The 13911-nt window shown below is 41.9% G+C and overlaps 1 protein-coding gene across 1 annotated transcript; it reads right to left on the bottom strand.

Annotated features, from left to right (window-relative positions):
- Positions 1-1250: 1250 nt before the first annotated feature.
- Positions 1251-12538, bottom strand: rasef2 (RAS and EF-hand domain containing 2; the record flags this gene model as incomplete). The annotated part of the gene is made up of 17 exons (XM_083654795.1): positions 1251-1375; positions 1853-1929; positions 2032-2145; positions 2468-2582; positions 2731-2812; positions 2952-3096; positions 3213-3326; positions 3435-3624; positions 4288-4358; positions 4514-4595; positions 5733-5801; positions 5891-6006; positions 6095-6172; positions 8300-8395; positions 8920-9010; positions 10596-10742; positions 12234-12538. 17 exons carry the CDS (start codon positions 12536-12538, stop codon positions 1273-1275), a joined length of 1995 nt encoding a protein of 664 aa, XP_083510921.1. The 3' UTR covers positions 1251-1272.
- Positions 12539-13911: the final 1373 nt, after the last annotated feature.

The raw sequence follows: 13911 nt of genomic DNA, 5'->3' as shown, positions 1-13911 counted from the left end.
AAGAGATTTAATGCTGACCCATCAGAAAGAGGGTTGACACGGTCATTTTGTCCAGTAAAGGTTATTTTTTAGTTCATTTGTGAAAGGGATTGCATTTGTTTTTATCATTAAAAACAAAGAAAAAAATACTTCTAACAAGAAACTTGTAGCACATAACACATACTTAGTTGTAATTAAAAAAATAAGGTTCGTTAGTGAATCACACTTTCAACATCAGAATCTGGTAAAACATTCAGTAGAATTAATAATAGAAATTCTTTCCATCATCTGACATTTCACTGTATGCATGCTGACATATACTGTAACCAAGCAAAACTGCTGTAAAATGTCTGGTGTTCAAGACATACTGTCAATAAGTGTCATCATGCACTGATGCATAATAAATTGGTAAAATCATTTTCTTTAATATTAATATTAAAAATAAATTAAATTTCAAATTTCAAAAAAGACTGTCAAGCATAGATTTCTGTCATATTCCATTAATTTAAAAATCCTATGTGTTGTGCAACAAACCTAATAGAAAGTTATTCTTGCATGGACACAACCTCCCTTCCAAGAAAACGAAAAACATGAATATAGAATGAAATACTGACCAGCACCTTGTGCTCAAAATATTAAGTTTAGAGAAGTAACGAAGAAACCAAGCACGCACACCGACGCACGCACGCGCACATAAGGACATGGGCACAGGAAGGTGGGTGCGGAGGGTGCTGCAGCACCCCCTAGAGGAACAATGTGTAAATTGTTGGGGTTTGACATTACCACCAACTATCAGTCACTCGCCATTACTAGCCATTTTGGCGGGTGCTATTCTAGATTTGTAGAGGACTGAAGGTAGAGGTCTGTTTGAAGTAGAGCAGGTGCAGGCAGGCTGAAGCCGTTCACCCCTTTGGTCGGCAAGGCGAGCGGCAGAGAGCAGCGTGGCAATGAGGGCGTCGGCGAACCGCGCATCAAGCCAGGAAAAGCACAAGTCTGCTTGGCACGCTCTTACAAGTTAGATGTAAAAACATATAAAGAGAGATGCCACCTCGGTGCAAAAGAACATTTGGAGGTAAAAGGGGCAGAAATGTGTTGCAATAGGCTACTGTGCATATCTACACGGAGAGCAGAGATGTGCGTCTGGGGGCTCTCTCTCTCTTTCGCCCTCCCTGTGTGTGTGTGTGTGTGTGTGTGTGTGTGTGTGTGTGTGTGTGTGTGTGTGTGTGTGAGAGAGTGTGAGTGAGAGAGAGAAAATGCACCGTTGTCATTAAAACATCTCCAAATGTAGATGATCTAAAGTCCACAGCAGCTGTTCAGCGTCTTCTTTGGATTGGCTCGACTCAATTTGACCTGAGAATTCGACTGCGGCCTCAGTTTGACATTCTTCTTGACTTCTCTGTAGGGAAAAAGAGAGACTTGTTGAAGTGTTGCCATGGCTGGTGAAGGGCAGAATATGGAAACTCTTAGAGGCCATTTACACCTGGCGTTAACATGCGTTTTCTGCCATCAGATTGCAATCAGATTGTATTTTATCACTTCAGCCTGATTCCATTTACACCTGGCGTTAACATGCATTTTCTGCAATCTGATTGCAATCAGATTGCAGAAATGGTTGTCCTCTCAATCCACATAAAGTTGCTGTATGCAGATTGAGAGGACACATTGCATTTACACTTGTGTTCAATGTGTACACAATGCATCCCTGACCACCTCCGGAGGTGGTTTGGCCGATCAGATTGCAATCCTTCTTCAATGCGTTTTGGGGGTGTTTACACCTGTACTTTCAAGTGATAAAACACAATCTGATTGCAATCTGATCACAGAAAACGCATGTTAACGCCAGGTGTAAATGGCCTCTTAGACTCTCTCCTACCTCGCCAGGTGAAGCACAGCCTCCACGATATTGGTTCCCTCTTTGGCACTGGTTTCGCAGAACAAGGCACCGTACGTCTGCAAGAAAAAAGGATTGACACGCTCCATTTCCCTCAATTTGTTTAGACACCAGTGGGAGGCAGGACAGGTTTTGAGTTTGAGATGAAATAAGGAACGTACCTTGGCCAACTTCTCCCCGTGCACAGTGCTCACACAGCTTCCCTCCGCAAGAGCTTCTCGGAGATCCACCTTGTTTCCAATAACACACATTGGGATTTGCTCTTCTGTTGAGTCCTGTGTGTATGCAGGGACATTGTTAACCGTCATGTTTTTTGTTTTGTTTTTTTGGTCCCCACCAAAGGGGGGGACTATGGATCGGTCTTGCGTTCGTTCATTAGTTCATTAGTTGTTTCGCTAGTTTGTCTGTCACACTGTAACATTGACTTTGTGCCGCTAGGGGGCGGCATTGACAATGAATGGAGAGTCAGTGGTAAAGCAGGTCATACAGTTAAAGTTATACAATGTGGGGGAGAATAAAAATGGGGACTCGGTGGTAAAGCGACAGTTTACTATTTGCTTGTTTTTGGGGTAATTCTTTCGCCCTCATCACACATACCTGGATCTGATCCACCCATGCTCTGACATTCAGGAAGCTGCTTTCTGAAGTCACGTCATACAGCAGTAGGACTCCATGAGCTTTACGGAAATATGACCTGGCAATACTGCGGAACCTAAAGTCAATGGAAAACAACGTTAAGCCAAGCATCACCGGCATTCCTGACCAATCATATTGAACCAGTTTTAATCCACATCAGATTTTTTTTCCTGTTTGTAGGCTACTTCCTTCCTTGATGAACATTATGAGGGTTAATTCACTACCTCTCTTGCCCAGCTGTGTCCCATATCTGGAGGCTCGTCTTTTCTCCGTCTACCAGCATCTTCTTGATTTGGAAATCGACCCCTGAGAATCAAATTAAAAATTAAAAAGGGAATCTGAAATCAAGCAGCCACCCCAAAAGATTGCATGGGAGTTGTGTTTATTGAATGTGGTTTGTTGTGGCATTCACCTAGTTTTGTCTGAATATCTCCTCTGAACTCACCTAGTGTTGTCTGAATATCTCCTCTGAACTCGTTGAGCGTCAGCCGCAGCAGGAAGCTGGACTTTCCAGCTCCTGCATCTCCGGCTAAAACCAGACGGTACATTGGAGCCGGCCCCTCATTTTCTACTATGTCTACATCTGATGGCTTTGTAACAAGGAAGAAAAACAACACACGCTTACCCAATGTCATATGCACTTTCTTCTAGATTGTGGCATTAAGTCTAAAAAGGCATCATGCATTAAAAAGCTAACCGTTTTTACCTTTGTGGAAAAGGCAGACAAGCGTCTTCGTAACGACGACGCAATGGAACTGGCTTTGCTAGGTGTAACCGACAACGTAGCCGACAACGTAGCCTCAGATTTCACATCAGATATCTGATATGAAAGAAGAAAATACAACCCAAGGTCAAATCCCCATACATACATACTGTACCTTACGAGCATATTGTGTGACTTGGTGTTTGCACCTGGTGTTGTCCTAACCTCAACATCAGATGGGACATACGAGTAACTGTGGTGCACAGTCTCCACAGAGTTTTTGCTGTCATCGCTGTCATAATCACTGCCTGAGCTTTCAGCTGTGTCCATCGGCAGGGCCAGTCCACTGTCCAGGTACTTATCGGCCCAGCTGCTCACATGGGAGTAGTGCGACTTAGAGGAATCCTGCTCTTTACTGAACCAAAACACGGACACACACACACACACATTGGTTTTAGCTGTGACATTGATTTAATTAACCAAGATCAGTTTTGGGACTGTAATTAAACTACTTTTTGCAGTATCTAGTAATTTAACTAATTATTTTTTCAAATTTAGTAACTCAATTACAATTACTGAAATTTAAACGGGCTAGTTACTAGTTAATTTAGAATAGGGGACAACTTCAAAGGATTATCCGGTTTATGATCATCGGACCTAGTCCGGGGAGAGACGCCACCTCCCTGCCTGGTAAAAAGGCTCCACACGCCACAGCTGCAGCCAGAGCCCCAGAGGCTAATGACCTTCAGTAGGCTATAAGCCTCCCCAATAAGCAAATGTCCAAGTATCCCATGCAGGTACAATGATGGATCAAATTTGACACTTTGTCTTGTCCCACACTGTGCCCCAGCAACACTGAAATAATGCTGTGTACATTAATGAGAGAATCAAAAGGTAACACAAAAGTTGCTTTCCCTAGTAACTAATTACTTGTATTATGTAGCAGTAATTTTCAAAGTAAATTACTTTGAGACTAGTAACTAGTAACTGCAATAATGACTAATTTTCAGTAACTTGCCCAACACTGATCAAGATCAACGTGTCGATTCAGAAAGGAGCGGAAAAGACATTTGTAAACCTGCTATTGTTGAGTGTGCTTTGTCTGAGGGGCTTCATCCTCCTGGCTGGGATTTCATTTTGGGGAGATAGCTGTTTGACACATCAAACACAAAAGGCTGTTGAATGTCACAGAGGAAACGTTTTGAACAAATGAAGAAAACTATTGACTGCATCAGCAGCATCTGTCTGATGTGGAGCCAATACGTATGATGAAATGTGTCATCTACAAACAAGAAGGCACTTACCCTCCTTTTAGCTGCCACGGCTTCACTGGCTAATGCAGAGCGCAGGCCGTCATTACTGTCATACAGCTTCTTGTTCGTTTGCCTGATAGCGTGTGTATAAGCAAATCAGAGAATGAATGAATGAATGAATGAGATTTTTATTTTTTAACATGAGATCAAACAATCAAACATTTTCCACATGGTTTCACATGTTATACCAAGAAAATAAATGACATGTATGTTCAAAAAAGGAGAAGGAAGAAGCTAATGCTTGTAGTTTCCTACCCCTTTTATACATCTTAATTTTTTGACACGGTTACTATTTGTTTATCAAAAGTACAGTCATTTCTCCAAATAATAAACTTAAGTTTATCGGAAGAAGTAATTCTGGAAAATAAAAAACAAAATATTCTAGAAATAAGTACAAGAAAATACTGGGGGAAAAAGAAGCAAAATATATGTCTGGATATATGAGACAGACAAGCAAAAACGAGAAAAGCTCACATGCTGGTTCTGTTGAGCTTCACACAGTGTATGTGTGCTATACACAACTGGGTCAAGTAGCATGTTGTATTTGTTTTAACTCAACAGAAAATTAACACCATCACTGGAAACTATTTAAAAGTCAATCTAGTATACCTTTTATGTGATTGACTATGTGCCTCTCAACTGGATTGTCCTGATGCACAAAAGCCTGTCCATTTGGTAGTCCAAGCAGGTTGGATGCTAATAATGATTTGCAAAACACTACTGTTGTGGGAGGTAGGGGGGGGGGTGCTTGGTTGTTCACATTGAGGGCAATGCGGAAGTGCCAAAAACTGCTGTTCCCCTCCAATGGCCACTTGAGGCTGGCTGCAAAAGGGAGTCGTTCCCCCCAAGCTAAAGTCTGATTTTGCCGGATCCGGACCGTCCGGTCAAGAAACGTCTCAGGGGCTGACTGACATCAGCAGCATGCGGAAGCAGCCTGGGTCCGGCTTGCCTAGTCTTGTTTTTTTAGTTCCTAAAAAGTTAACATTTTGGAGATCAAAGGTTTTCACCCGACGGCAACAACACTATTTGACCCAGGTATAGCAACAAAACACTATTTGACCCGGGTATAGTGGTAAAAACACAGATAATAAAGTGTGCTTGCAAGACATCCACAACGCATGCTTGAATGAAATCCAATCAAAAATTCCTCATTAAATGTCCATACTGGACAACGACAACAACAACAGCGTCAACTGTCAGACAGACTTACTGGAGAATCTGAATCTGATTGGAGTAAGACTGGTATTCTATGACCATCCTCTTCAGCTCATCACTTTCTCTGTGAACACATAGAAAACACATTGATTGTGTTCTGCAGTGCATTGGGTTTACTGTGTGAATCAGACATGAACTGAGTGGGCTAAGAACCTTTCATGTTGAACCTTGTGATCTGCATACATGTTCTTCAGCTTGTCCAGCTCTGAATGCAGAATGGAAATGTCTGTCTGGGCTTTCAGCAGAGAGCTCTGCAGCTGCTCATTTTCCTGAGGAGAGCCAGAGAACAAGTGGGACAATGCTATACAGCATGTGCACGATTTGCTTCCTACAGCAATTAGTCCAATCATTACATACCTGTGTAAGATCACTGATGTGTCTGTTCAGTCTGACAACTTCCTCCTTTGAATGGCTGAGATCAAATTCCTCTTGGCTCTTGAGCAGAAACATTTTCACAGGCATTTTGTTCATTAGAATTTTTTAGATGTGGTTAATAACACAACACAGGGTATTTGATGTGAAGCAGCCTGCACAGTTCAGCAGTACAGAGAGGAGGCCAGTTATAGAGAGCCGCAGGGATGACATATTTTTGTAGTCAGAACGCGGAAGTCCCGGACTTCCTGGTTCTTCACTGTTTCTGTCTATGGGATTTTTGAATGGGTTTTTGCCGCGATGCTTCAAATACGGTCTCTGGGCAACGCAAGATTAATCAAACGCGAACCAGAGTTCAGTCGGATAATCTTCACACATGAGGACCACTTTCATGAGTTTTGTAGCGTAAATGCGAGCCCTAGAAGTAAAAAGCTCGAGCTAAACTAATCCAGAACTACACACTGTCGCATAGGCTTCGACGTCACGTCAGCACTCAACCTGGACTGTTGTTGATGTGTGCACTGATTACCCCGGGCTGAACGGGGCTGAACCAGGTGATGGAAAGAGAATTTCCGTGTTCGTCCTTTGAAGTGGTGACGTTATTGACGTATATATCCCCATCGACTCAACAGTGTAGTCTCATTTAGCCGTTTGCTAGCTAGCCGCCCTTTTAACGGCACGTAAAAGCTTCAAAACTCATAAAAGTGGTCCTCGTGTGTGAAGATGATATTACTAAACACTGGTTCGCGTTTGATTAAGCCAGCGTTGCCCAGAGAGATTATTAGAAGCATCGTGCCAAAAACCCATTCAAAACTCCCATAGGCGAAAACAGTGAAGAACCAGGACTGTTAGCATCGATGATTTCCGGACTCGTTCCTGCGGCTCTCTATTGATCCTGGTTCAGTGTCTCATCTGCAGATAGTGCAATGCCGTCTAATGACCACTAGGGGGCATATAGGCTAACCACAGATCTTGAATGGAATGGATAGAGCAGTCCTTCTACCTTTTGGTAATTTGGCTGGTACACCATATCACTATGGTCACTATGGCAATTAAAGGGTTGCTATGGTGACAACGCAAGAGCAGGCATTCAGGCTGTAAAGTGCGTCACACTTGCCTGAGAATGGTGCAGATATCTCTGGTGCATGAGTGCTTAGCAAATTGTCAAAACTTCAGTCAGATACAGAACTAACATAGCTTAGCCTAAAGCCTACAAATATAACTGAAACTGTCTGAAACCTAACTTTAGTGAAGAAAAAAATCCTTTTGACCCATCGTATTTAAAAAAGACAGGAGTAGCGTGTAAAATACCACCGCCTAATGGTGGCGTGAGTACCAACTCCATTCAGATGCAAAGCCAGGTTTCCACTGCTATGGTCCTTGCTGAAAAAGCTCTGAACTCAACACCTTGCTGTAAGTCGGCTCATACAGAAGCTAGCCCAACACCTAGAAATGTCTGCCACTCCAAGGAACGTTGATTTAAACAGGAAAGACAGTTCTGTCTATTCAGGTTCTGTGAGGCGAACAGTGAGTGAGCGAGTTACTTTACAGGCCCATGAGTTGCTTCACCTACAACACAAGAGTCTGGTGTGGCCAGTGTGCGTAAGTGGGTAAGTAAACAATGTGCTCTCTGACAGGACATCTAGAATGTGATTTTTTTCCTTCAGAAATCACAGCTGAACTACCCATACAAGAGCGCCTTGGTTTATTGTACTCTATGGAGGTCAAGTGGCTTCCTTTTCACTATTTTTCATGTTACGATACGATACGATACGATATACTTTATTGTCAGTTCACACTGAATTGTCTTGCAAGACAGCGGCAGTCCCATGCACAAACACATGACAAAGAGAACAAAACCAAAAATACAAAGATACATACAAACATACAGCACACAGAGAGCACTGGTCACTACTCCACTGACCCTCGGCCATGTTCTTGATTAAGCCTCAGGATCGACTGGTGTATAAAGGACTTTCTTAGTCTGACCTTCTTGAAAGTTGGAATTAAGTATCTCCTGCCAGAGGGCAGGAGTTCATATTCTTCATGTAACACATGATTAGTGTTTGAGGCAATATTTCTAGCTAACCTCAATACACTGTTGACAAGTAACCATTATACCATCTTCACACAATCACCTTGCTATGGATAAGAAACTCCTCTTGCATGATGCCATCTATAGAAACCAACCTGTAACAGCCTGTCCACAGTTGCATGCAGGTCTGCAACCTGGTTGTCATGTCTCCTCTGCATGGTAGCGATGATTCCCTCCATTTTCTTATGCTCCTGCAAAACATGAAACCCAAGCCGTTAAGTGGACCACTGGCTCAGGCACTGAAGAGGGGCTTTCATCTGATGCTACAGAGGCTCTTTGTGAGACATGTAGCCTGCTGCTGTACTCTGTCACTAATATGCAGGTAACTTACAAGAGGCAATGGAGGGTGCTTCACTATGGTATTACAATGAATCAACTTGTTTAGGCTATTTCCATATTATATTGCATCTTTGAATGAAAGTTTATGCAACAGACCAATCCTCTAATTGTAGCCATTAGAGCAGTGATTCTCAGCCATTTAATTTAGTCCACATTAAAGCCACAGAGCCTCTCCCCCTGGTCCAAATAGTCATTCTCTAACTGTGTTCGCTTCTTTTAGATGAAATAATGGTGAAGTGTAACAATTCATCAATTAGCTGGGGACCCCCTGAAGGACCTCTGGTGGTCCGCGCACCCCACATTGGGAACCACTGCATTAGAGCATACTGTATATCCACAGTCCACTATGATGAACATTCCTTGGTGTCACACTCACCTCCTCTCTCACCGTCTCTTCTACTCGAGCAAGTTGTTGCTGAATATCGTCTTCCAGTTCTGTCAGCTGACTGCTGTTCAGCTCCTCTGTTCTGTTTGAACACATATTTAAGCTCAGGTTTGTGTCTGCCGAAGCAAAGTTAGTTGTCCAAGAGCCGTCCCAGAGGCTTAATATCGAGTCACCAATCTCAGTATTAGTAGGAATGAAAATCCATATTCATTTGTAAAAAAACAACAACAACTATTAGCTAATAGCTATCTACTTGACTGATTTGAGAGTAACTTCATACAGGCTTCAGTTGTGCCTGCTTTGCTCTCGTCAGGTGACAGCACGTGAACCAATCACAGCCGAGCGAGGGCGGGCCTTTGAAAAGCAGATACAAGGTTTACATCTTTGTATGTGAGGTTTCTGTAAAGTGACAGTGTAGGCTCACATACGTTCTATTTTTAGGATTTTTTTTTTTTTTTCGTGAAGATTTCCAGGGTCCATTTACTTCAGCAAGTGTCTGGGAATATGAATGAATGGGCGTTTCTCCAGTTTGTAGCGAAGTCAGAAAAACTGGCAGAGCAACACATTTAAGTGTTCCAACTTCCTTGACTATGGAATGTCACCTTTCTCATGGTCACTGAACCAACATAAAGCTTAGATGCAAAGCCCTCCTGTGTAGGGTTAGAATTCCATTTGTTGATTCAAGGTGTTTTGTAAGAGATATCTTCCTTGAAGAGAACAGGGACAGAAATTAACAAAACATTTTCATTCACATCTTCCTTCATATCTTCCTTAAACATTCAGAAGTATTTTACAATCCCTGTTGTTTAACCTTAATATCAGTTATGTAGTAACCGCAGTAACAAATCTTATAGTTAATCATTCAGTCAGGCAATTAGACTATTTCACATCCCACCCAAATCACATCAATTTGTGTCTAAACAGGCAGGAAGTAAAACAGGATTTTTGAATGGGAATCGGTCCAAGCAATCAAGCCTATGGCTTTATGGCCCCATCCTTGAATTTGTATCGGGTGAGATTTGTTCCACCAACCTTTTGAATTATGTGTTCTGAATTTGTATGTGATTAGTTAAACTTTTTTGCTGTGCAGCCGCTTCTCTAAGTGAAATGTGTGTCTGTCCATTCTGGCACGAGATGTCGGTATGCGGACGAGATCTGTATCTGTCATGCCCCGTTCCGGTGTAGGCATAACGTGTGAAGCAGTAAGTCCTTTGTGGTGTGTGTGTGTCAGTGTTTGGGGTCAGTGAGGGTTTGTGCCTGCTCTCCGTTTGACTCTGTATATCTTTCAGCCACAAGAGGGCAGTAATGCTCCACTGCCGTGTTCAAAATAACTGCTTCAGGAAGAACATGTAAAGTTTAGGAATCCCAATACAAATCAATATGTTGAAATGTCTTAATTTAATTTAATTAATTTATATTTAAATGCCAACATTCAATTTCACTGATCACAATTCAGTTGTCTGGTGGCACAAATCTCATTCTATAAACCATGTCCCTCAGCTAACACTGATGTGATTCATTCTACATCCACAACTATTCCCATTGTTTTTCTTTTTCTTTTACCCATGCAGGATTGCAGAGTAAAGTATTAAACAGCCTGGAGCTGTACCAGCCCCATACTGTACAGTAGCCCTGAATGTTTTGAAGATGCAGAAACGTATTCCTACCGCTTCAAAGTGCTCTCCAGCTGTTCGCTCTCCAGCCTGTGGTCCAAGCTTTGATTGATGAGAGAGTGAATGATGTCCTCATACTGCTGCAGCAGAGCCGTGTTAGCAGAGGAGTGGATGGCCTGGTACAATTCAGCCAGCTGCTCCCTAAGACTGTGGGAGTACAAAAGGATATATATATATATATATATATATATATATATATATATATATATATATATATATAAATTGGAATATCATGGAAATACCATGGATGACCGTGGGCTTCAGCGGATTGTCAAGCAAAGACGATTAAAAAATCTGGTGGAGATTCAGAGGGAGTGGACTGAGGCTGGAGTCAGTCATAACTGAGAACTGCTGATTTTCTTCACACTATTCTAATTTCTTGAAATACTGTTTTGGGGGTTTTCTGGAGCTGTAGGCCAAAATTATGAAAAATGAAACAAATAAAGGCTAGAAATATTTCACTTTGTGTGTAATGAATCTATAATCTATGAAAGTTTCATTTTTTGAAAGGAATAATGGAAAAAAAATCTTTTCCATGATATTCTAATTTTTTGGAAAGGATCTGTATATACATATATAATGAGGAGGTTAGCACAGACAGAGACATTCTTTACAAACAAGATATTCAAAATGCTTAGCCATGCCAGTATTTTCTGATCTAAACTATTAAGGTTAGGCTTGGGCGGTATCTATTTTTTCATCCCTTTTCCTGACATTAGATCCTGGTATATATAGGGCCAGGCTATATGACGGTATTAGTCTCATCACATCATGGGGGGCTGTTGACCCTGTTCAGTTCATTCCTTTCTTGTTCTACCATTATCAGATCACATTCTCTGAGCTATTTGAGAACTGGTTGATCATTGGTTGATCCAACACTTTCACACATTCACCTTCATTACTCCGATCGACACTGGCCAATAGGGACGTGCGTTACTTCTTTCTGCTGTAGGTCCCGCCCTTATTGTAACAGAAAAGGTTTTGCAAAACTCAGGTTTTGCAAACAAAACTTTTCATTTCGCAAAAGAAAAGTTGAGCTTTGTAAGCAAAGGTAATGGTTTCGCAAACAAATGTTTTGAAGTTGAGAACAAAATGTTTGTGTTTGCATGCAACTTTTTTTAATTCACATGAAAATGAAAAATCTAAAACTTTTTCTTTTTTTCTTTGATTGGATTGTTGATAGTTTTGTTTTCAAATCTATGTTTTTGCTTACGGATCTATTTTTTGATTACAAAGTGGATTTATTTTCTCACAGATACAGTCTTTGGTTACAGGATGTAAACTTTCAGTCTCCATACCCCTAGGCCTACTTTACAAATTTGATATTGTATTATAGTGCCCCCTTTGGACTAATCAGTAGCCTACCATTCTTTGTGTCCAGTAAAACAACACACACACACACACACACACACACACACACACACACACACACACACACACACACCTGTGTGCGCGTGTGCGGAATAAAGAATGGTATCTATAAACATGAGTTAGCTACCAGCCTACCACAATGAGAATAATATAAGCACCTAAAAGTAACAGTTTGTTTGGCACATGCCGATACAGTAACGTTACATCCTGGTTTAATAGCACGGAGCTTGAACACCTGTGACTGTTGGCTGAGAGACTTGCCTTTCGGAGAGGAGCGCACCTGCGCCGTCTATCCTGCCCACAAACTCGTCCCACGGGCCGGCTGGGCTCGGGGAGAAGGCCGCTGCCAGGTCTAGGGTCTCGAACACCTCCTGGAACTTGGACGAAAAGTTGCCGTAGTCGATGTAACCGCCCGCGTGCGGCTCGAACTTGTTGAACAAAGCTTTGGTCTCGTGCTCGGGAACGTTCAGCTCGCGACAAACAGCGGTGAAGTCCTCGTACTCGATCGTGCCAGAGTGATTTACATCACACGCCGAAAACAAGCGCTGAAGGCTGGCTCTGTCCATTGTGATGAAATAAAATCACACTTAAAGCGCACAAACCTCGAAACAGTTAAAAAAAATAAGAGCCAGCTTCTTCACAGGCACATATTTACTCCAAAGCTCATGAGCGTCAGCAGCCTATCAGCCAGCGGTCATATAAAAGCCTCTAAATGTCTCAATTAAACTCTCCAGAGGCGATACGAGCTACTGATTGGTCCGCATGTCACTGTGTGTCACATGACATCCTATGTATCATCATCCATCCGCATCTAAAGGTTATTCCTGCTATTAATTTCATTCAGTCTTCATTTTGAATTCTCTGTCTAATATCAGATCGATGTGAATGGCAGCTCTGGAAAACCGCTGTAACGCTCACTTACATTTGGGGGGATGGGAACATACATTCACGCGCTGTGCTTTATTTGTCTTTAAGGTGTGTGTGAGTATGGATGTGTGTGTGTTTGCATTGCGTGCGTACGCTTTATCAGTGACACTCACACTTGTGTCATTGTTTGCAGTGTTTTTCACTCCACCCAGTCTGAGAGATTTTAATGTTGGATAATGCTGCTTTCCATCAGTTTGTTCAGTGTCCGTGAAAGTGTTGCACACTTGGAAGTGTGTAGCAGCAGGCACCCCCTAGGGGTCATTGAGGGCGGGGTTCCAGGGAGCAAAAGGGGGGGGGGGGTAATTTATTTTCACTATCATTTTATCCAAGTAGGCCTAACACTATGACAGAATGTATAACTATTTTGGTCATGGGTTTCATACACTTTCTGTAGCCTAATACAATGCTAAAATAAAAAGCTAAAATAATCAAATGGAGGGGTCCGTGGTCTAATTTGTGTCAGTTTGGGGGTCCTTGATGTGAAAAAGTTTGAGAATCACTGGTGTAGACTAGGCTACCTAAGTAGGTTATTTTTCTGTCTTTATTTCTGTTTATTAAAAACAGAGTAAGCTCATTTAGGCCTAATTTGTGTCAACAACTGGGCTTATGTGTGGGTTTTTTTTTCCCTTCAGGTGAGGTTTCTGTCAGCAAACATTGCTGCTACACTCCACCTACACTAATGAATTTTATGTTGACTTAGGCTGCACACTTAGCATTCAGCTGTTCACTGTAACTAGGGATACTTCAAAACACATAGCTGAACACACATAGTAGACCGTATACAAAATTCCATCTCGTAACATGAAATAAATTAGAAATACCCGCCTCACAGTTGTAGGCCTCCGCCAACAAGTCAAGTACTCAAGTTGCAGTTGACATTCATGTCTCTAGACTCACAAAATATACAGTATGTAGGCCTAGTGAAGACAAGGTAGCCTATTAAGCGTGTTTTATTTGTACTAAATGGAAGTTATCTATTAACATGTATGATTCCAGTGAATAATTTCCAGTG

The sequence above is a fragment of the Poromitra crassiceps genome (genome assembly GCF_964638095.1).
Source record: "Poromitra crassiceps genome assembly, chromosome: 18".
Taxonomy (NCBI): Eukaryota; Metazoa; Chordata; class Actinopteri; order Beryciformes; family Melamphaidae; genus Poromitra; species Poromitra crassiceps.
Note: the sequence above shows the minus strand (reverse complement) of the source record. Positions and strands in the feature narration are given on the sequence as shown.